This window comes from Caloenas nicobarica, chromosome 7, assembly GCF_036013445.1.
Source record: "Caloenas nicobarica isolate bCalNic1 chromosome 7, bCalNic1.hap1, whole genome shotgun sequence".
Lineage (NCBI taxonomy): Eukaryota > Metazoa > Chordata > Aves > Columbiformes > Columbidae > Caloenas > Caloenas nicobarica.
Genome location: NC_088251.1, coordinates 26528576 through 26549466, shown reverse-complemented (window position 1 = coordinate 26549466; position 20891 = coordinate 26528576). Strand labels below are relative to the sequence as shown.

The 20891-nt window shown below is 37.6% G+C and overlaps 1 protein-coding gene across 1 annotated transcript in view; it reads left to right on the top strand.

Moving 5' to 3' along the window:
• Positions 1 to 19554, top strand: part of NRG3 (neuregulin 3) — a 391269-nt gene extending 371715 nt beyond the window's left edge. The window contains exons 7-9 of the mRNA XM_065639250.1: positions 6379 to 6506; positions 13491 to 13661; positions 19047 to 19554. Of these exons, the coding sequence (XP_065495322.1) occupies positions 6379 to 6506; positions 13491 to 13661; positions 19047 to 19554 (807 nt within the window). The remainder of the gene's footprint in view (positions 1 to 6378; positions 6507 to 13490; positions 13662 to 19046) is intronic.
• Positions 19555 to 20891: the final 1337 nt, after the last annotated feature.

Here is a 20891-nt window from a genome sequence, read left to right as displayed (position 1 = left end):
AGTTGGTGATGGATGCATAGATCTTTCCAAATGCTGTGCTGCTCTAGAAAGAGGTTTTGTGTGTTTCCCAAGACTCAGGGTATAGCAGATAGGGTTTCAAATAGTTTCTGACTTTAAAGGGCTTGACCAATCTCAGTGAAGTACTTTTTCTCCTCATCATTCCTTTTTTCTCATTTTAGCCTTGACTGGATTTTCAAAGCCAACTTTGAACTTTTTTAAAAATAAAAGATGCCATGTAAATGTATCAAAATTTATGTTAACAGAAAATCCCACACATTTCATTTTTGGACCAAATATTAAAATTAATTACAAATTTGCATTTTATTCATTATACTTGCAGCTATTTGCATTACTGCAGAAGGAAAAGAAAAAGACTTCAGACCTTGATCCCCATGATATACCATTTCCATGCCAATTAAAGCTTCTTTACAGTACTGTGATTATGAAAGCCATATACAAGTTTAAAAGCTCTGAATGCTTTTAAACCACTCTCCATTTGCATCAGAATATTTCTGCTGCATCCTGCACTATGGATGCATTCTATTTCAGAAGGCAGGGTTTAAGAAATGGATTTAAAGTGTTGGACCTTCCCCCAAGTTCATTAAACATCCATATGGCAGGATTGCTCTTTCAGATGTGGATATTCAAGTTAAGTGACAAGATATTCAGAAATACATGGAGCTGGCAAATTGAAAAATGTAGGCTTTTTAGAACTCCATTTCAGAAGTCGCACTCTTTGGGGTTTTTGCTCTCTCTCTGGTCAGGAGGACAAACAAAAGTGAGAATGGCCACATCCCAGCATTGTATGTGTCAGGCACTGCAGTTAGGAATTGTAGAGCCTTCAGTGTTAGATCTGTTAGATAGTCCCTGCCACAATGAGTTATAGGCACTGCTTTATACTCTTCCTCATTGTTCTTATTTTGAAAGCATTCCCAGAAAGCCTCTGAAGAGCTGAACACATAAGAACTGGTAAAGGCCTGCAGCAATTGTACGTGAAGAACTCTGGTAAATACTAGCCAGTTAATTTGTTTATTCAGATTTTTGGATCCTTTAAAAAATATTCTCAATGGATGATGTCAGCATACAGCAGTGTAATAAAGTTGGGAAAGAACACGTCCATCTGGCATGCAGCAGAGAACAGATTTGATGCAACACTCAGGGATTTAAACTCAGCTCCAGGTTGAGTGCCATGCCTCAGCAAAGTATGAAGTGAACTGCAGGTCGTGCCAGCTCTTAACAATATAGTTATCCTTAGCTAAAAGAACTACTGCAAGTGCATTTACATCAAACAGTTGGCATTGGGATACCACCCAAATAATACAGTGTAAATAAAAATTAATCAGAAGGTGTTTGTCGAGTTTGGGTCTGCTATTCCATCAATTATAAGCATCGGGAAATAGTCATGAAAAGATTTAACCCTTTCCAAAGCTAAGCAACTGCTCATTAACATAAACATTTGCAAACTCACCTCCCTCGGCAAGCCCTGAGGTTGGGGAAGAACACAAGGCAAGTTTAAGTTAAAATGTGGATGCCTCACTGTCATTTGCTATATTACAAGGAATAAAGCTTTTTGTTTGTATTGACAGTATTTTGAAATATCACACCCAAATGCATTACACCACCTCCACCTCTTTCCTCTTAGATTAGCTTAGATTTTGTCAGGACAGCTGTGTTCTCTCTGAACTCCTGCTGCTCATAGCTGATAATTGTGTTCACCTATGCCGAGTCTGTTTCTCTCGATATTGATTCCATTACTTTGTTAGGAATACAAATTAGATGAAAAATACTGTATACTCTAAGCAGGAATCATAAATAACTGTTTGAACATAGCTGCCAGTATTTTTCCTGAATCTCCTTCCAGTGAACTGCTTTTCCCAGATATTCTGGCAGCAACAAACCTAATTTCTTGCTTGGTTTTCTAGCATCTTATATTTAGATACTAATGCACTGGTAATCTCACTATAATTCTCCAGTCAGGAAGAGATAGATGTGTCAGTTTTTAATACGGGATCTCTGAGGTACCCAGGAGATTCAAGTTTATTTCATCTAATTAACGAAACTTAGGACTTCCTAGTATTACCTACCCCTTCCCAAAAAGATTATATTATCTTCAAGAGATATTAATGAGTGTGTTCCCCAAGACTGCAGTAAACAGTTCAATGTCCTCATAGACAAAAGGAAGTAAATCATCATTCTCAGCTGCGTCTCTTAGAAAGACAAGTGCTCTTTGCACCCTCCTGCACTGTGCAAGGGCCAAGAGGAGGTGGTGTGGCCCTCCTTCTGTTTTTCTGTAGTTTGCCAGCCTTCATGAGTTCTAAGTCTTAATCATGATCCTGATTACTAGCTCTTTTTTCCACCTTGGCTACAGTGTTTCTTCAAAATCTCCTAACTTGACAAATAGGTCATTAAAAAAAAAAAGGCAGCTGAAGCCCGGCTATTCCCTTAGTGATTCTGAAAGTTGTCATGGTTGTTTAAAGTGGCCTTTTTCACCCTCGTGGATTTTCATACCTTCCCCCATGGTACCAAGTGGATCTATTAATTCCCAATCACTTTCCCTCTGAGGTGGTTAAAGTGCTTTTCATGCTGTAGTGTGTGGTTTCATTTTTCACTACACTTATTTCTAGTAACTTGCGATCACTAGCTCCAGGTTTCTGATATTCTTGTAATGAGGGGGAAAAAAAAATGCTCTTTTTGTGTCTTGTTGCTTTTTGTTGATAGTAGTAGAAAATAAATTCTTTTTAGTCACTGTGATAGGAATGCAATTAATATATGTTAAGCAATAGAGACACTTAAGTCTTTTAAAATATTATTGTGTAGTTTCGTCTGAGCCATTATGTGATTTATCAGCTGAGATCAAGAGCAAATTTCCTATTTCTGTATCTCAGGACTTACCTGCCAGAAGAGACAAACTTGAGTTTACTGGTCTCTGTCTAGAGCTAGTGTTGGCAACAAAACCTATAGAGCATACGGGATCAGCTGTAAAGACGTTAAATGTATCACCTAGTAGGTTTTTTTGTGTAAGGTCAGCTCATCGAGAAAAATCATTGTCTCTTTACCTCCTTGAGGCACCCTCTCTGAATGCAATTTGAAGCTGGCCCCTCTGCCTTCTCAGTCCTTTTTGAAATGGGACCCCCACATCACCCCTCTTCCAGTGTCACATGTGTTTCTGGACCTTTTATTATTGCTATTTTGGAAAAATCGTTGAGGAGGAAGAGCTAAGAAAAGCTGGGGGGAGGGATGGGTGTTTTGTTTTGCATAACACTAGGACAACAGTGTCAAGCTATTCTGTAGCACTTGAATAACATTTGCTATCCATGGATCCCACATTTTAGAGTAAAGGATAAAAGGCATGGAGCGGGGGAGTTACGTGCTCACAGCCATATGGTAGGTCAGTGGCAGAGGCTGATTTCTGGTCTCCTGGCCCAGGCTGCCTTTGTAGATTCGCTCAGCACTAACTAGCAGGGGGTGAAATTTTATTGTCAAAGGGCTGAGTAATTGTACATAACAGATTATTTTCTCCATGAAACCATGAAAAATTGAAAATTTGCAAAATGGTTTATTTTTAAATGCTATCATTATTCTTTAATTTATTTAGCCATATGCATCAGCGTTTCTCAGTAATTGCTCAAACAAGCACAAATAATTAAACAAGAAGACAATAAACCATAAATAATACTACTAATAATAATAATACAGATAAGCTTTCAGTGATGCTTTCAACCCACTGAAACAGTCCTTTGAAAGTGTTTCACAGCTTGTTCTCCATCATGGCTGAGTATTCCCCAGCTCACCACAGTCAGAGGGTTCTGCAGAGCTCAGCCCAAGCGAGAACTGGGCTGTGGAAGCAGCGGGATGTGCTCACATGGTGTGAACTGTGGAATTGTCATATGCAAGGACAGGAGTTGGACTCGATGATCCTTGTGGGTCCCTTCCAACTCAGGACATTCTATGATTCTACTGGGCTACAGGTGAGGAGTGATCCTGTACCCTGCCTCTGGGAGCACCAACTGATACTGCTGTAAACTCCTCACAGAAATCTGAAGATATTTTTCTCCAGAGATAACCTCAGAGAATGGGTGTAGCACTTACGGTTAAGCCAAAGGAGAATAAATGCAACTGTGTTTACACCTATTAAAATGTATGAATAATATGATATATCCAAATAAGCTCAATTACATTGTTCAAATTCTCTGTATATTCACACTCTCAATTGAAATTGTGATTCACATTTTCATTGTAATTAATGTTATGGCTGTTATGGTAATTGGTAAGTGGTGAATCTGAAAATGGCATAAAAGAAATGTTCAGATAGAGGGGAAAAAATATCCTTTGTAGGCTGTGCCTGAGTTGTGCTGGCTGTTGGACTTTCGCTAGAGTTTGCTGGTTAGCATCAGAGCAGGTTCTGCGGGTCCTGACTTTCCTCAGTTGTGATGAGGAAAAACTCTGTACACCATTGCTCCAGTCTACATCCACCTTAACCATGGATATTGCAAAATTTCTAATTACCATTCATTATTCACTTCATGCTCGTGGCCTTATAAGCCATTCAGGCCTTCAATTTTTTATCATGAACAAATACAAAAAAAGGACAGAAATACCTTTCTGGCACTAACAAGCCATCCTTTACATAGCTCAAATTGATTTATTCAGGTCAGAAATCAAAGACAGTTTTATTTCTGCAGCTGGCAGGATAACTATTAAAGTTTAAAACCTTCACAGACACGAGTATCTTAAAAATCATACTTCTGTCTAAATATTTTATCTACAACATTTACAAGTGACAACTAAGATCATGATAACTGAAAGAAATGAGAGTGGAATATGTTTTTTATTATTATTTCAGTTGTGTTTACTTCATACATGAAGCAACATTTTGCATATTGTCACTCGCATAGCTTTGCCTTTTGACGCACATAAGCAGTGATTTTTGGCTCTGTTTGTGTGGCTATTTCCCAGACCAGAAAGAGGCACAAGAGCACTGGAAAAAAAAATTGAAGACCTATTATTTTATCTATAGATATTGGTCATAAGAAGTCTGAGTAGATGGACTAAAATTGCATGTAGCCCATTTTTAAAAGAGAGTAATCTTGTATGATTTATCTTTTTGATTTTGCTGAAGTCTGGGGAAATGTAGAAAAGGATAAGTGAGAATCAGAAAATAATTCTGGGTTTTTTAATGAGTTATTGGTGTTTTGTTAGACAACAAAATAATTATGAAAAAGAATTGTACTTTGAAAGAAATCTTACTGTCTTGTTTACAATTGTTTATGCTATTGTATTGTAATATGGCATTTTTTACCACTGTGATTTTTTAATATTATTTTAATTTGTGTTTTCTTTCTAAATCATTTAATCATGCAGTAGCTTCCACAATACCAGTTTATTGTAAAGATAACGTGGATATCTAGGTATCTAGTACTAAAAATACAAACTCAATACAGAAAGAAATGGATTAAAGAAAATAGAGCAATAAGTTTTAGTGCAGGTCATTGTAATGTGACATAAAAAAATCTGCAAAGTGCAGATTTTTCATAGCTGAGTGGAAATGCGGGTTAACCTCTCATATCTCAGATATATTGCTCTGTAGCCACTAACAACATTGATTCTTCTTCCAAGCCGAAATGCAACTTTTTTATACTTCATTTTTCTGGCTCCATTCAGGATAAAAGCCATATTTTTTGCTGAAATTCCAGTTGAATCACAAAGCAAGAAGAAGAAAATCTGTTCTTGTTCATGGCCAGTGTCTGCTTTACGGACCTTTGTGTCTCACTATGTGCCCAGAGACTGCCCTACGCCTACAACTGTCACAAGAAAAATTATGTTTACACTGTTGTTAGTAGCACAGATACTCAGAGGTCAAAAGTTTCAGAATTGTTCAGAAGAGATGTCTGGCTCTGTGGATAGGATTCACATATTTTTCTTGCTTACCCAGTGTTACAAATGCTGTTTCAGTTTGGTTTTCATAAGCACACATGCTGATAAAAGCAGTGTTTGACTGAAATCACCAAAGGACCCAAGAATGTGCTGACCATCCTCTGAGATGTGTTTCATGATCTCAGTCTCTGCATGGACAGCCGCAAAACCAGGCTTTTATTCAAAGAGATCAGTGTTCCCTGTCATTATGGGTAGATCAGTTAGTAATTTTGCTGCTAATGCAGATAGCAACATTTTGATGTAGATAAGGTAATAGGGATAATGAGTACCAGTGCTTTCCACTGTGAACAACAGCGAATGAATGTATTACTTGCAATGCCTGATTTTAATTTAAAAATGCATTAGAGCACTTCTTAATGCACTCCAATATGAATTCTGATTGAATAGTATCAACAATGTCCTTTGCCTTCTGTGTATTAATTTATTTTATTCTCTCTGTCACAGTATTCAAAACCAGATAGGCATCCTGGGCCTATTCTGGACAAAGTTATGGAGTCTAGTTTTTCAGGCCCTCAGTCTTTCCCAGAGGCCTTGTCTCCTGACAGAGGAACCCAACCCATCAAGCAACACAGGTAAGCAAGCGGCCGTCTGATGGGAGATGTGGCCAACTGCCAAGGGATGTCGCTGAAATGGGGGTACATGTGCAGGGTTATTATGAGCTGTGACTAGGAGAGATGCTGAATGACGTAGTACCAACAGAGCCTCAACCGACTCATTCAGCAGATGTCCAAGCATTTTCTTAGCTGCAGACATAAAAGGCAGTAACAATGCTCCCCAACTTTATCTGCATCTTGCGAAAGTCCTAGAGGAAGCATTTAAAGACACCACCCAAGCTGTAGACACAGACCAGTGAATGAAACAACTGTAGCTTGAGAAACCATTAAAAACAAGACTTGTTCACAAAGTTAATGACTCATTTGCTGCAGAAAGACATGCTTGCAAACCTCCAGCCTTTCTCACTCTTTCTTTCAACAGCTAATACTTGAAATGAATAATGACTTATTTATGAACACATGGTGAAAACTAGTTTATAAAAGGTTTGGATGGTTATTTCCAAGAGGAAAAAAAATATAAAAGTCACCCGTCATTGCATAGCATTTGGATTAGAATTCTGCTTATGGCCTTTTTGGATAAAAAAGAGTGCAGATGCTTCATTACGGGACTAGAAACCAAACTCATGTCTGGTATAAGCAATAGTGGTGCTGGAATGGCAGTGGTAATGTCTGTTCCAGAGCACACAGAGAGAGAAAAAAGGATGAGAAAAATGAGTTCAAAAAAAATTTTAGGTACATAATCTGCACCGGAAGACTTATTAATTAAAAGGATTTTTTTTTTAATTACTAAAAAAAGTCTGGGGTTGCATGAGGTTATGATCTAGCTTCTGTAGTATTTCGTGCTTTTTCTTTGCATTTCCCTGGTCAACTACATGTTCCTTCTTTTTTGAATTAATGATTTGATTAACCTACCAAAGTGCAGCATATGAGCCAGGAAGGGATATTTGGGTCCCATCTACTTTCACCTTACTTAAGCCTTTAATTTGGTATGAAAAAATAATGCCAACTGTCATGTCAGGTCCATTTCTTAGGACTTATTCCTTATTACACAGAGATTTTCAAAACATGCTTAATAATTTTACTAAACATAAACGAACTATGGAACTGTTGCCTAGAGTGCTTTCCACTGAAGTTCTGAGGGAAATTTATCTCCATTTAGTCAAAAGGTGAAGTTTAGAAAAGACACAGTGACATTTCCTTACCTTTAATAGCATGATTACAATATCCAAGCTTGAAATGTTTCAGGTGCTGTGCCATGACATTACCCAAGCTTAAAAATGTGGAAATAAAGACTGAAAATATTTCTTCTGTTTATGAACATCATTTAAAATAAAAGCTAAATTACTCTCTAGATTCCCTGTTTTCCATAGGGAAATTACAGAATAAGCCACACTGAATTTACAGTGAACCAACACAGTATCCCAGATTGCTTAACACCTTTGCACACAAAATCTCTCTTTTCCGGGAAAAACAAACAAAACCCAAAAAACAACGGTCATATTATTTGCAGATGTCAAGCACTGGACTATCTTAAGACTCTTTGCTTCAGAACTGGTATAAGATGTGAAATGACTAGCTTAATTTATAAATTATTCTTTTTATAGTTTTAAAACCTAAGATTGATTATACAAGGCCCTTGCTTTGTAAAACATGCAACAGACTTGAACATTTAAGACTTAGAAGGCTGTCTTGAATTTATGCACCCTGTGACAGCTTCCTAATTTACTCGATTTCTCTGGTTTCTAAATAGTGTCCAGTGTGGCCAAATTGTCAAATGTGGCCCAAGCAGTAAACTTCTTTTTTACTGGGATACATTTTGTCCTAAACATCTCCAAACCTCACATGAGCCTGGAAAAATTACAGCAGCTCAGCAGGTTATCTGTTTTATGCTGTTATTAAACTATATTATTGTTTTATTTCTGCTTGCTACAGAATTATTTTGTTCTGCGTCCAGACCTGTTTTCGCTGCTGGTGTTTTCAAGGGCACTAATGATAGGTGATTATTTCTTCAGATCAAGAGCTGTCTGTTTCCAGTTCCTAAAACCAATACCATTTTGGCCTGGCAGTAAGACTATCACGGTGGGGAATCATTTGAGGTTGCTGAAATTTGACTGACCAAGATCACTTAGTTCATTCAGACTACTAGATAATAGCAATTTTCTGTCTCTACTGACCTCAGCTGTATGCAAAGAATTACTGCAGAGTCTGAGCTGAAAATTTGAATATCCCTCAGCTGTATGCAAAGAATTACTGCAGAGACTGAGCTGAAAACTTGAATATCCACCAAATCCTACTCCTAAAATATTTCACCTGTATTATGCACTGTTATTACAGTGGAAGAATTATATATCATCTACTTGTATAAGTAAAACAACTTTTAGTACTGCCAGAACTGGAAAGTAACAAATGTGTTTAATCAGTAAACTTCCTGTAAAGTATACAGTATGCGCGAAGATTTGTCTCAGATTATCTGTTGATTTTGGTAAGAAGAAAACCCACACTGTCTTAATTTCTAACAGATAGAAACAAATTAGAGGTTTTTTAATTATGGGATTGAGCTGTGATCCCTTTGAATAGCAGTTTGCTTGGTAATTAGTCATCCTGACTTTCATTCATTGATTCAGTCATCATTGATTTCAGAGAATACCATGATGAAAGCCGAACACAGAGGCTTTCAGCCTAGAGCAGTTGTGTCATCTTAAAAAAATGCCCAAATAGGATAAACTTACTCTAAAATTTAAAATAATTTGTGTTTGCATTTTTGCTGAACTTTTAACACCATGAAAACCAGTGCAAAACCATTTTTTTTTAATTTAGTAAGCATTTTACTCTTTATGCTCCCAACAGAATTGATCCAGTTTAAATTAAAAGAAAGCAAATTAAAGCTATTCCATAAATAAGGCTATTGAATGTCAAAGAATAAGTATTGATAAACTAGAGCAACTAAGAATGTAAAGGCAGAGGAAACCTGAAAGGGAGAAAATATAAAGAATCTGATATTTTCCCAAGGAAATAACATAGTTTTCTGGAGAAATTTACTAAAAAGAATGCCTAAAAGGAATGGGGTGGACAGGACGAAACAAACTATATCACAGAGGGCAAGAAGTCATGTTTGAAGTGAACATTTCCAGAAGACATTGAGAGTTAAGAATTAATGGTAATACTGAAGGCCAGTAATTGTTCTTGCTGCATAAAGGAGAACTATACAGGAAGAAGCAAAGCTGATGTTGGAACAGAGATAATATAGTATATTGAGCAGCTAGGGCAATCCTGAATGAATATATTTTTCAGTTAGGATGATTATTTGAGGACAAAGGTAGAATAGAAACAGAATTACATGTATGAAAATACACATTACTACAGTCAAGTGGAAGTAAAATGCAGAAATCAAAGCCATCAGGTCAAGATGGTCCAGTTAATCTTGATCAGAGAAGTCTGGAAGGAGAACTGGCTCATGAAATTTCAAGTCTGGTAGCAAAATCTATCAAAATGGGATCGTGCCATGTGATGATGGAATAGCACATGTCAAATGTTTAGGAAGAGGAACAATTTATCAAAGGAACTGAAGACCTGTTATGTTGATTTAGACTAGTCAAGGCTTTAGGACAAAAGTGGGGGAAACAGATTCATTGTGTAGTTGTAAAAAAAGGCTAAAAATTATCATGAGGTTTACCAGCAGCAGTTCCTGTGACACTACACTGATGACTTTCTTTGCATTTGATGTAGGCGAGCTAGATCTCTGCACAAACTCAGTCAACAATTGATTTCTGGTCACGTGTCTAATGCCTTTAATGGGAGATCCCATCTAAAGTTTTAACTCTTTGTTAATGCTCTTCCTTTGTTAATGCTTTTCCTGTTCCTGTTGACAAAATTACTTCTGAATGTGTTCATAATGTGATGTATAATCAATTTTGTTTAGTAATTAACTAAAAAGTAGTACAGGAGGATTCGCAAAGTTACTGTAAATTCACTGCAGGTTTTTTCCTCCTTATGAGCAGTGTTAAGGAAGATTCAAATACAATTAACTGCGCTTGGGAGTTGCGTATGTGCCTCGAGAAAAAGAATACTCCACTTGCTGAGACAGACTTTGTTTTTACTCAGTTGCTCAACCTGAAGAAAATTTTCATACAAAATAATTTGCAACAATGAGTGCCAGGTTCTTAAGTAACTTTAGAGATGGTTGAACTACTTTCATACTATTAATTCATGCTTTTTCATTGCATTTCCCCCTAGTTTATGCATTACCTGTAAAACAGTTCAAAGGTATTCTGATTTTTGTTGTTCTGGAGTAATCGATTAATAGATTTTAAAGACATGTTTGCTACAGCTTTCCTTATTGATCTGTTTTATTGAACAGCTCGGTTACGTGGACTGGGTTCTTTTCCCTAGTTAGACTGGAGTACAGGGAGGAAGAAACCATACTGGCAGCTAAAGGAGAGTAAATTCCCTGAAGAAAACTGAAAGGCACTGTTTGCCTCAGAGGGAGGAACACTTCATGTGAGCAATAGAGCAGAAGCCTGAGAGGGACTGCATTCACATTTTTGTAGGAAGAGTGTGCTGATGTTCACAGCCATTTTGTGAAAAAGAACGAACTTTTTAATGCTGGAGTTACTTTTTCATAGAATTTCTAACAAAAATTATTACTTTCTTGTCTTTGGTGCTTCAAGCAATGAGAGTTATCCTGCAGCTTGTAGCTGCACTGTCTGTAACCATTTCCTGGTCCATCTTATTCAGTTTGTCTTGTCCATGACCATAAATTATGGCCAAAATTCATTTTCCCCTCTGTTTTTTCTGTAAGAAATGTCGAAAGCATAAGAACCTCACAATAGCAACAAATCAGTTGCTTAAGCTCTGTCAGAGTTGGAACTGCTGCAGTTGGAGGAAGATGTTGGCATGTGCCAGATCCCTTTGGTCTAATCAGCCCACACACTTTTACCAGCCTGTAGCATCCAGTGTTAGATGTAGCAACGAGAATTTTGGTGCAAGTTGAAGGAAGTTCACATAGGGCATTTATATGCATCTTTGCTGCAGTTTATACTAATTATCTCAGGTTTACCTGGATGTGTTATAATTATGTCTATTACAAATGCAGAGCTTTTGAGATTTTGCATGTGCCTGTTATTAGATGTGAGACCACGTACTGTCATGCAACAAGGAAGAGGCACAAGAGCATTAAACCAAGCACAATCAAACAACACCTTTCTAGCTTCAAATATTTGCAACCAGTCTAAAGTCTGTTAAGTTAATCAATTTGTTGACTTTTCTAGTGCATTGATGAATATATTTCAATCAATAAAACCCCTTGAAATTCATTATCAATCATGAATTATTCATTCAGCTGCAATAATCTCAGACTCTTCTGAGCAGAAATTGTCAATTGTTTTGCGATGTGGTAGTGTCATTTTACAGAATATGAACTGTGACTTACAACTTGAACTCAGCCTTCAGAACTGAAAAGCCAGTATTCGAGTCCAACATTTTTAATTTTTTTTAGAAAAGTTTTTTCACAGCATCCTTAATAGCTAAGGAAAAATCTATTTAAGGAAGCACCGGAAATCCTTGAGGGAGTGGTATTGCTATGGGTTATTGATCTTTTCAATTTAAAAGCACCAGGAAAGTAAAAGTGTGGAAGAGAACAAAGCAGAGACCATGATGGAACACTGCTAGCTTGAGCAGGATAGAGACTATTGAATTTTTCTTATGTGTTGACTTTGAGGAGAAAAGTTCAGTTATAATGGAAACGTATGCTCCAGGAGAATTTGTCCAACATACTTGGTCCAAGCAAAAATTGCCTTGGGAGTAGATGTGGCCGTAACTATAAATAAATTTCTCACTAGGTATAAAATGCAGATTGCTTTAAAATCACATAATAATAGGAAAAGAGAAGCAAACTTATCAAAAGTCTTTTGCATAGCTCAATTGTATCAGCAGCTGAAATGATTCATGTAACCAAGAATAACGATTCTTAAAATGCATCTACAAAACCTATACTAAAACATCATTAAGGATGTGACAGAATATCACGTCATACACATGCATTTCTGAGACCCAGGAGATGTCAAGAGAAATAGGAATAACTGGAAAATTAATAGGCAGTCATTCTGTGCCATACTGTGACCTGTTGACAGTAGAAATAGGTCATGTCTCACCTTAATTCTGTGTTCCCTTATTTTTGCATTAGCAACAGCTGAATTTATGGTTAATATACCAGAACTATGTGGATTCTAGATAAGTTTTAATTCCTGTGCAAAATGGGAAAAATCCAGTATCCTTCCAAAACACTTCAAAAACCTTGTTTACAAAAGCTATTTTCTGAAATAAGTAGAAAACTATTACTTGTTTGTATCATATTCAGTTTTGTATTATATATCATATAAAGAAACAACATGGTATTTATCTGTGTAGAAAGAAGAAAATAATCAATGTACATAACACAGGAATAAAACAATATAGAAAAAAATCTTGTTCAATAGGGAGAAAACTTGTGTCATGGGTATTTTCTTCAAGCTGCAGTTCATAAGCTTCACTAATATTCTTCACTTATATTTTTTCCCAATTTAATCCTATATCAGGAAGCAGGACTCTGTAGGCTGATTGATGATACAGTGGGCTTTAAATCTAAGATCTGATTTTGAGCTCAGCTGTAGGTATGATGGAGATGTACTGTTTATTTATACTGTCTGAGGAGTCAACTCTGTATAGCAGGATTATGGTATGCAGCATGGAAAAAAGAAGCATCCTTCATCAAGTATAAGAAAATATTTAATATACCAGGCAGTTATTTTCATTCCTAGAAGTGAGGTGATGTATTAAATACGGCATAAACAGCAGCTGACTATGGATTATAGTACTACATTTCCACAGAGAATTTCTACTGACATCATAGACGGTCACAGCAAAGTTTATAGAAACAATAATCCATCCGTTATTAATCTTGAATCTTCACAGAAGTTTACTCTTCTGCTGTGATAATTTTTACTGTACTCTTGATGTTATTCCTAGAAGTCTCTCTTCATGCTGCAGCCCAGGACAAAAAAGTGGGATGCTACATAGAAATGCCTTTCGGAGGACTCCTCCCTTGCCTCGGGGTAGGTTCAATGGAATTACAGGACCAGCATATCAGCAGCTAGAAGAGTCAAGGATCACAGACCAGGACACAATACCTTGTCACGGGTAAGTAGTAACATAACTGAAGTAAGCCAATTTGTGAGAGGCTGTTGTTATGTGGTAACATGCTTTGCCATTACAGTCATTCCAATTTTGTGGTAGTGTACTGTAGATCCAGGGTTTGTAGTACTGAAAGCAGAAGAATGTTTTCAGCGTACTGGCTCTTTGAAGGTAATTCCTTTTTGTTTGCCAGACTGCTCTTTTTAAGGCTTTTAAAGGCTGTACAAGGAGTGATCATAACAAACTGTAAGTGATTGGCAACATTACTCTTTATAACTAATGCCATGATATGCAGTTCTAGTAACTTTTCCATAACATTTTTTCTTCCATCGGCACTGGGCAAAGAATAGAAAATAATTCAGAAGTCCAGCTTTCATGTTTTTAAAATAAATCTATGTACGTGGTGAAATGTGTTTGCAGTGGACTGAAGACCTACCGCTTCACACGGGCTTGTCTTGGAAAATGCACAAAGAATCCAATATTTTTTCTTTTTTAATTGACCTTATTAGAATATGGAATGTGAGCTCCAGCTGTACATAAGGCCTGAATTTCAGAAGTGCTCCTGAGCACCTACAGCTGCCTTTGAAGTCTTTTGCAATTGCTGAGATATTTTGCATAATATTTACATATCCCTATAGATTTCCAAAGACTCTTCAGAATCACTACAAACACAATATGCATAAAACTGGAAGCAATATCAGGAATAGAATAAAACACCACCAGCTTCATTTGGACATGTGTAAGTCACAGCTAAGTTCAGTGAAGTGAACAGCTACACTGCAAGAAGGCAGCTGTACATTTTGGTGCTGGAACTGGCTTTATGAAATGCAGAACTGAGGTCACCTATGTGTTTAATTTTCCTCAGGGAAACAAGGAGCTATTATCACTGTCCACTCTGACCTCCTGGGAAATGAAAGCCACAAGTGCTGACCCAGAACAAGCATTGTGACGTGTGTGTGTCTGCATGTGTGCACACAGCTACAAATTTGCCTCATACTTCTTTCGTTGTTACTATTTGCTGCTTCTAAGGAAAAACTTGTTTATTACTTCTTGCAGTAAATATATAAATATGTGCTGCAGCCGCCTCTTAGGTTGAGAAGTGCACAGCAAAGCTGCCTTGTGGGTAGCTAGATTTACTCTTCTCTAGGAAAGCAGTCTGTGATATTACAAGTACCATCTTGTATTGACCTATATTTTAAATTTGCAGTTTCGGAAAAGGTTCGTATTTGGACGAGACTGTGATTGCTTCTGGCCTCAATCCACTAAAGCACTTCATCAAATTTTTGTGTGTGAGGGATGTCTGTAGAATTAGACCTTCCTAATATCGACTCTAACAATGGGACCTTTATCTGAAGGAGTTCTCTGAGTGCATCAATATGTGGTGTTGTGACAGCGAGTCACAGCAGTCTCTGTATATCACAAGCGCGATACCAAAAGTCTTCAACTAGTACTTGTGGAAATGAATTTTTAAAATGTCACTGGTAGGCATGAAAACAAAAGCAATTCTTTGATCTTGTTTTATTACAATGCATTACTGATGATGATTTTTATTAAAATGAAGTATTTTAAGAGTGTAACAAAACTTTTTGCAAGTTATTTTGTGTTGCAGCAATGAAGTAATCTCTTCAACCAAAATAGAAGAATGAACTTTATCTCTGAACAAAAATAAAAGATAATTCACTAATTCTACTTCATGTGGAATTCTTCTAACTTAGGAAAAGGTTTCCCTAAAATCACATGGCTTTTTACCATCTAAATATCTTCTAGTTTCATAGTGCTGGTATTTTCATTACATTTCCAGCTCAGATGAAAAATTCCCTTGTCCTCTGCAGGAGTTACTTTCCTTCCTTTCTTCTCCCTTTTCACCTCCATCTTTCCCTGTAGGGAGGCACATATCAAAGTGGTTTATCTCTCTAATTCTGTGAACCTTCTGAAGTTCATCCATCAGCAGCTCTGGCTGAAGTTTAGTCAGATTTTATATGTTTATATTTGATAGAAAAGAGGCTAATTTGCCTGCTTAGTTTTTGTCTAGTCCTGTATAAGTGCTCCACTGCCCATCCCACTTTCAGAAGAAAGATTTTGCTGCCTTCAAGAAACACCAGATCTCTTTATTTGCAACAGATCTCTCTCCAATATTTGTAGAATTTAAGTCAAATACAGTTATACCAGTTATTTAATCAGTATGCTACTTGAAGGAGTAGAAAAACCTGCTCGAAATGAGGGGCTTAGAGAAAACAGTCTCCATGCCAGCCATATCTCAGAGACTGTTTTGAGTCCTTGAGGGTGTCACCAGTTTACATGCAGTTAAGTGGACAGCAGTTTAATCATGTGCTTTCAGTGACAGCTGTTTGTGTTACATGGTATGAAATGTTACAAGTGCCTTATAGCCTGTGTATGTGTACATATACAGACGTATTTATGTATGCAAGACCCAATGTGTCACATGTACAGGTAGAAAATGGGGAGTGTATATCTAGGTCTATGTGCATACAAGGCTGAACCAAAGCCTGGTAATGCCACTGGAACAACTCTCATTCATCTTAATGGACCTTGTCATTAGGCTCATATACTGAGCACCTATAGCAACAGTGCTTATAGCAAAGCTATTGCTACTATGCTAAATAGAAAAAAAAATTGTATTTTAAGTTCCAATCCTTTCTGTCTCTCTTTAATATCTGTTTTATGGGCGCAGTAAAATTATTATTCTTCTTTCAGTTTCATTCTTTAACTTAGACTCTTAAACTCTGTATAACATAATTACTCTTGCATATTTATAAATGTTTGATTTTCGTATTTGCTTGGTTTTGGGAAGAGGGTGGAGAGAGAGCTGCACTTTGAAATACATGCACATGAATGAATTTATTCAGAGAAAATAATTTTTCAGGTAAAAAGCCAGATATCTTTCTTAGGAGGAACTATAGTTCTGGAATTATAGGAAAATGTAATTACGATTCTGCAGTTATAGGTCTTAGTCTCAGTCTGTTGAAAACAGCAGCAGTCTGGTGTCACAAGTAGATTCATGAATCAGTTTGTAATTAACCGAAAGCTGGGTCTCACCTGGTCTAGGTGTAATATCCCTGCTAGTTGAATACCTTGTCTATTGCACACAGTGTATGTGCTTTAATTCATCCTCAGTCCTCCTTTGAAAGCACTGTGAGCACAGGGCAGAAACATGTAATTCTGGCATAAAATTGGTGTGTCTGTCTGTACTTCAAAAATATTGTGGAAATATGCCAGGCATTGCTTTACATGTTATTGTTGCTGCCAATTAGTTTTCAAAATACCAAGAATAATTGAATATCTATTATGAAATTGGCAAATGTTACTGTTTTCTCACCACACTCATTTTAATTCAGTCTTTTTCTTGGTTTTGCTTATATATCATCCATATAATACATCCATTGCATGTGAAATTCATTAAAAACATTCACTCCCTTTGTTTTCAGGGTGCAGCCCAGAATATATTTAGGGCCTGAATTACCAAAAAAGGGAATAATGCAACTGATGCGATCTCTCCAGCTATAGTCGTTTGAACAATTATATAATAAGCAAAGGAAACAAGAATGGGCACAACCCAAAGGTCTGCACTGTTTTGTTTTCGTTTATTTTTTTTGATTGTCCTCCCTCGGGAATAATCTCCCTGATCAGTATTAGTTCATACCAATTCTTGAAAACTGTTCTAAAAATGCCCTCCCTAAGCAGCTAGAAGTGTTTAAGCATAGTGCAAATGTAATTGACCAAAAGCTGAGTCTCAGCTGGCTCAGATATAAAAAGCATAAATGCAGCTGTATAGCATGTACAAGAAGTTCTATCACATATCCAAAAAAGCTGCTTGCTATATTATTCCCCCGGGTCCGACTTCCCAAAGCAGTATCTCTTTCCATCAGAGAGCAGCAAAGATCACAACACCTCCTTATCGCAGGGCTCCCCGCTATGTTTTCTGGTCTTTTGGGGATGCCTGGAGAGTTTTGGTAGAGGGGCTGCACAGAGCTGCATGCCTGCACATGTACAGGTTAATGTGTCAAACAGTTGTACAAACACGGTACCGCCACAGATGAGTTAATTACAAGTCAGCAGTGCCCTGCTGGAAATGAGCCTAAAGATATCTCCTCCTTTCTCTGCTGTCTGACAGCTTGCCAGGAGGATGGGGCCAAAGGAAGCCTTTCCAGTTAATTAGCGTTGTGCGCTAATATTGGACTACGGCTGTTTCATGCACTTCACTTTCTTTTCCTTTGCTCTCTTTCTGCTAATGCCAAAAAGCAGCAAAGCACATATGTGCAGAAGACTATCCCTAGTGAAGTCCAGCAGGCCTAAGCAGCTTTCTGAAAAATACCCTTCAAGTTAGAGCTTAAAGCACCTGTTTCCACACCAGATCTAAATGTTGCTTTCCTCATCTATGGATTAAATAGTGATATGATCACAAAGCTGATTATAAATAAAATATGTTCCAGTACTGAGGTGATGTCTATGGTCCTTGACAACCACGATTAGCAGATATAGCATTCTAAGAGCACCAAATTTCCAGTGATACCACTTACAGATGGGAAACATCTTTTTTTTTGTCATTGTTTCCTTTATTTTATATTTAGTATACTTTCCATTTCTGTTTTTTTAAGTACTTCCTATAGTGAAAAGACTTTCTGATCAGAATAATGAATTTGGCTTTGAAACAAAATGGAAATGTTGATAAAAATTCACCAAAGTTGCCTCACAATAAAGAAATCATCCTATGATGCGTATTAATGGAGGATAAAGTATTTTTTGTGAAACACAGGTTTACAATATCAGGAAAACACAGGCAATTTCTCGAGCCCAATGTATTAGATCTATTCCAGATGAAAACAAATCAGGCCAACATTCAGAGGTACACTGCACTTAAGTGCTCTACTTGTTTGAAAGGGAGCATAGACAATCATTTACATGTAAATAAAGACTACACAACCATATTTCATTTAAAGTTCTGTTTTTCTGCACCTTTCTAAAGTATTTTCCTAAAATAGCCATTTGACATTGTGAGTTCCGATACTGAAGAAAGCCCCAGTTAGTAACGTAGAATGGAATTTCAAATTTAAATTCAAACACAATGAGTTGTAATACAGTATTACAGCTGAAATATTTTTAAAAGGAATTGTCGTTATTCTGATATACTGGTGAGAAAAATGAAACAGAGAAGAAAGCAGCAGTTTGCCACCAGCAGATCTGAGAATCAAACCCAGGTCTCCACAGTCTGTTGTTTTCCCCAGGGCCACACTATTACCAAGTCCTCCTAATGCGAGAGAAAAAGGACAGGTGTCTCTTCAGCACAGTTCACTGCATCTCGCACAGCGTTCCTGCTGCTGGTTGCATCTGACTGCTTGATGTACAACAGAAACTTCTTTTTATTCTTTCCAGGTGTTTGTCCAGTGGTTTAAAAACTCCTCAGAATACTTCAATAAATATGCAACTGCCTTCAAGAGAGACAACCCCTTATTTTAATAACGTGGATCAGAAGGACTTGGTCGGCTATTCATCTTCAAGGGCCAACTCGGTTCCCATCATCCCATCTGTGGGCTTGGACGAAGCCTGCATGCAAATGCAAAATGTTTCTGAAGTAACAGGCATCAAATGGTGCAAAAACTCCTATTCAGCTGAACTTGTCAATGTGAGTTCCCCAGTCAGTAATTGTCTTATAGCAGAACAACATGAAGTGAAAATATTGCTAGAAACTGTGCAGGAGCAAATTCGGATTCTGACGGATGCGAGGAGGTCGGAGGACTATGAACTGGCAAGCGTAGAAGCAGAGAGCAGCGTGAGCGAAAACACAGCCTTTCTGCCCATGAGCCCCATGGCCAAGTCAGAGCGAGAGGCACAATTTGTCTTAAAAAGCAAAACGCAAAGAGACTCAGTATTGACCAAGTGACTTTGTGTGGGGGTTGTGGGAGGGGAAACAAGATCTGTGCATTCGATGCTTTGCTAAACAGGAAGGGAGGAGATTAAATACAAATTATTTATATGCATTAATTTAAGAGCATCTACTTAGAAGAAACCAAATAGTCAATCGCCCTCATATCATAGTGTTTTTTAACAAAATATTTTTTTAAGGGAAAAGTTCCAGGAGGGGTAAAGCGTACATCAGGTGCTTTCTAGGCAGGATTACACATACAGTTTCAGTTACAGAGCATTGTACTGCGGTCCTGTTCGGCTGTCCGAAGGCTTAGGCTATGCATCCTTTTTTTCAGTAAAGCCCAAGAACATTCTTAGATTCATTTCTGGTTTCAGGGCAGAACTGGCCAGGGATTCAGACCCTGAGGAGCAAGTCCTGTTACACCAGCACATACCCGGTCCCCTCTCCCCCTCTCCTTTTGGTTCCAGGTTCAGACCGTGGAAAGAGGCATGCAGGTGTCTACTTCCAAGGTCTGGTACCTACTGTGGAATGATAATAAATCCCTGAATTGAGCCAGATGCTTAACTCTTGACCTTACTTTAATGTGTCAGTCAGCCCAGGAAAGTCGATGGAAACATTTAGGAGCTTTGAGTTTGGCTAATTGTGGAGTGGGATTAGGGTCTGCAGAGATGCAGTGGTCACGAGCCTGCAGCTGCTCCATTCTCTGAGCTTTGCCTATCAGAGCTGCCTTGATAGAGAGTGAGGAAGAACAAGAGAAAGTGCAGAAGTGTGTATTGTGACACATTTGGGTTCCGTTTTTGGTTTGGGTTGTTCGTTACTGACTCCTCAACATTCCTGCACTGTTATACTTTGAAGGCATTTGTAAGCTCTCAAGGAGCACTTCTGAGTGTGTGTGTATTTTTTTAAACTTATTTTTTATTATGGGTTGTTCAGAGAATAGTCAGGGAGATCCAGTATGGTAAAAATCCAGCTGATAAGTGTCCACACTGCCCTAATTTGTTCCTGCTTTCAGTTCCTCAGTCACTTTAAGTAATTGTGGCTTAGGTTTGTGAACTTTAAAGCTTCAACACTGCAGATGGTTCGGTATGGGCAGACCCACAAGCATGCACAGATCTGATTCTAATGGGGCAATATAAGAGCAGATGGTTTTCACCAAATCATTCCCTGCAGGGGACCAAGGCCTTAGAGAAGAAATGCCATTTCCTGGTTGCTGTATCTCAATCACATTATAAGCATTTTTTGCATTTTCTTTCTTTGGAGTCCTTTTTTCCCCCATAAATTTTAACATAATATGCCAATAATGCTACGAATTGAGTTCAGTGACACACACATTACCGTCTTACTTTAGTATT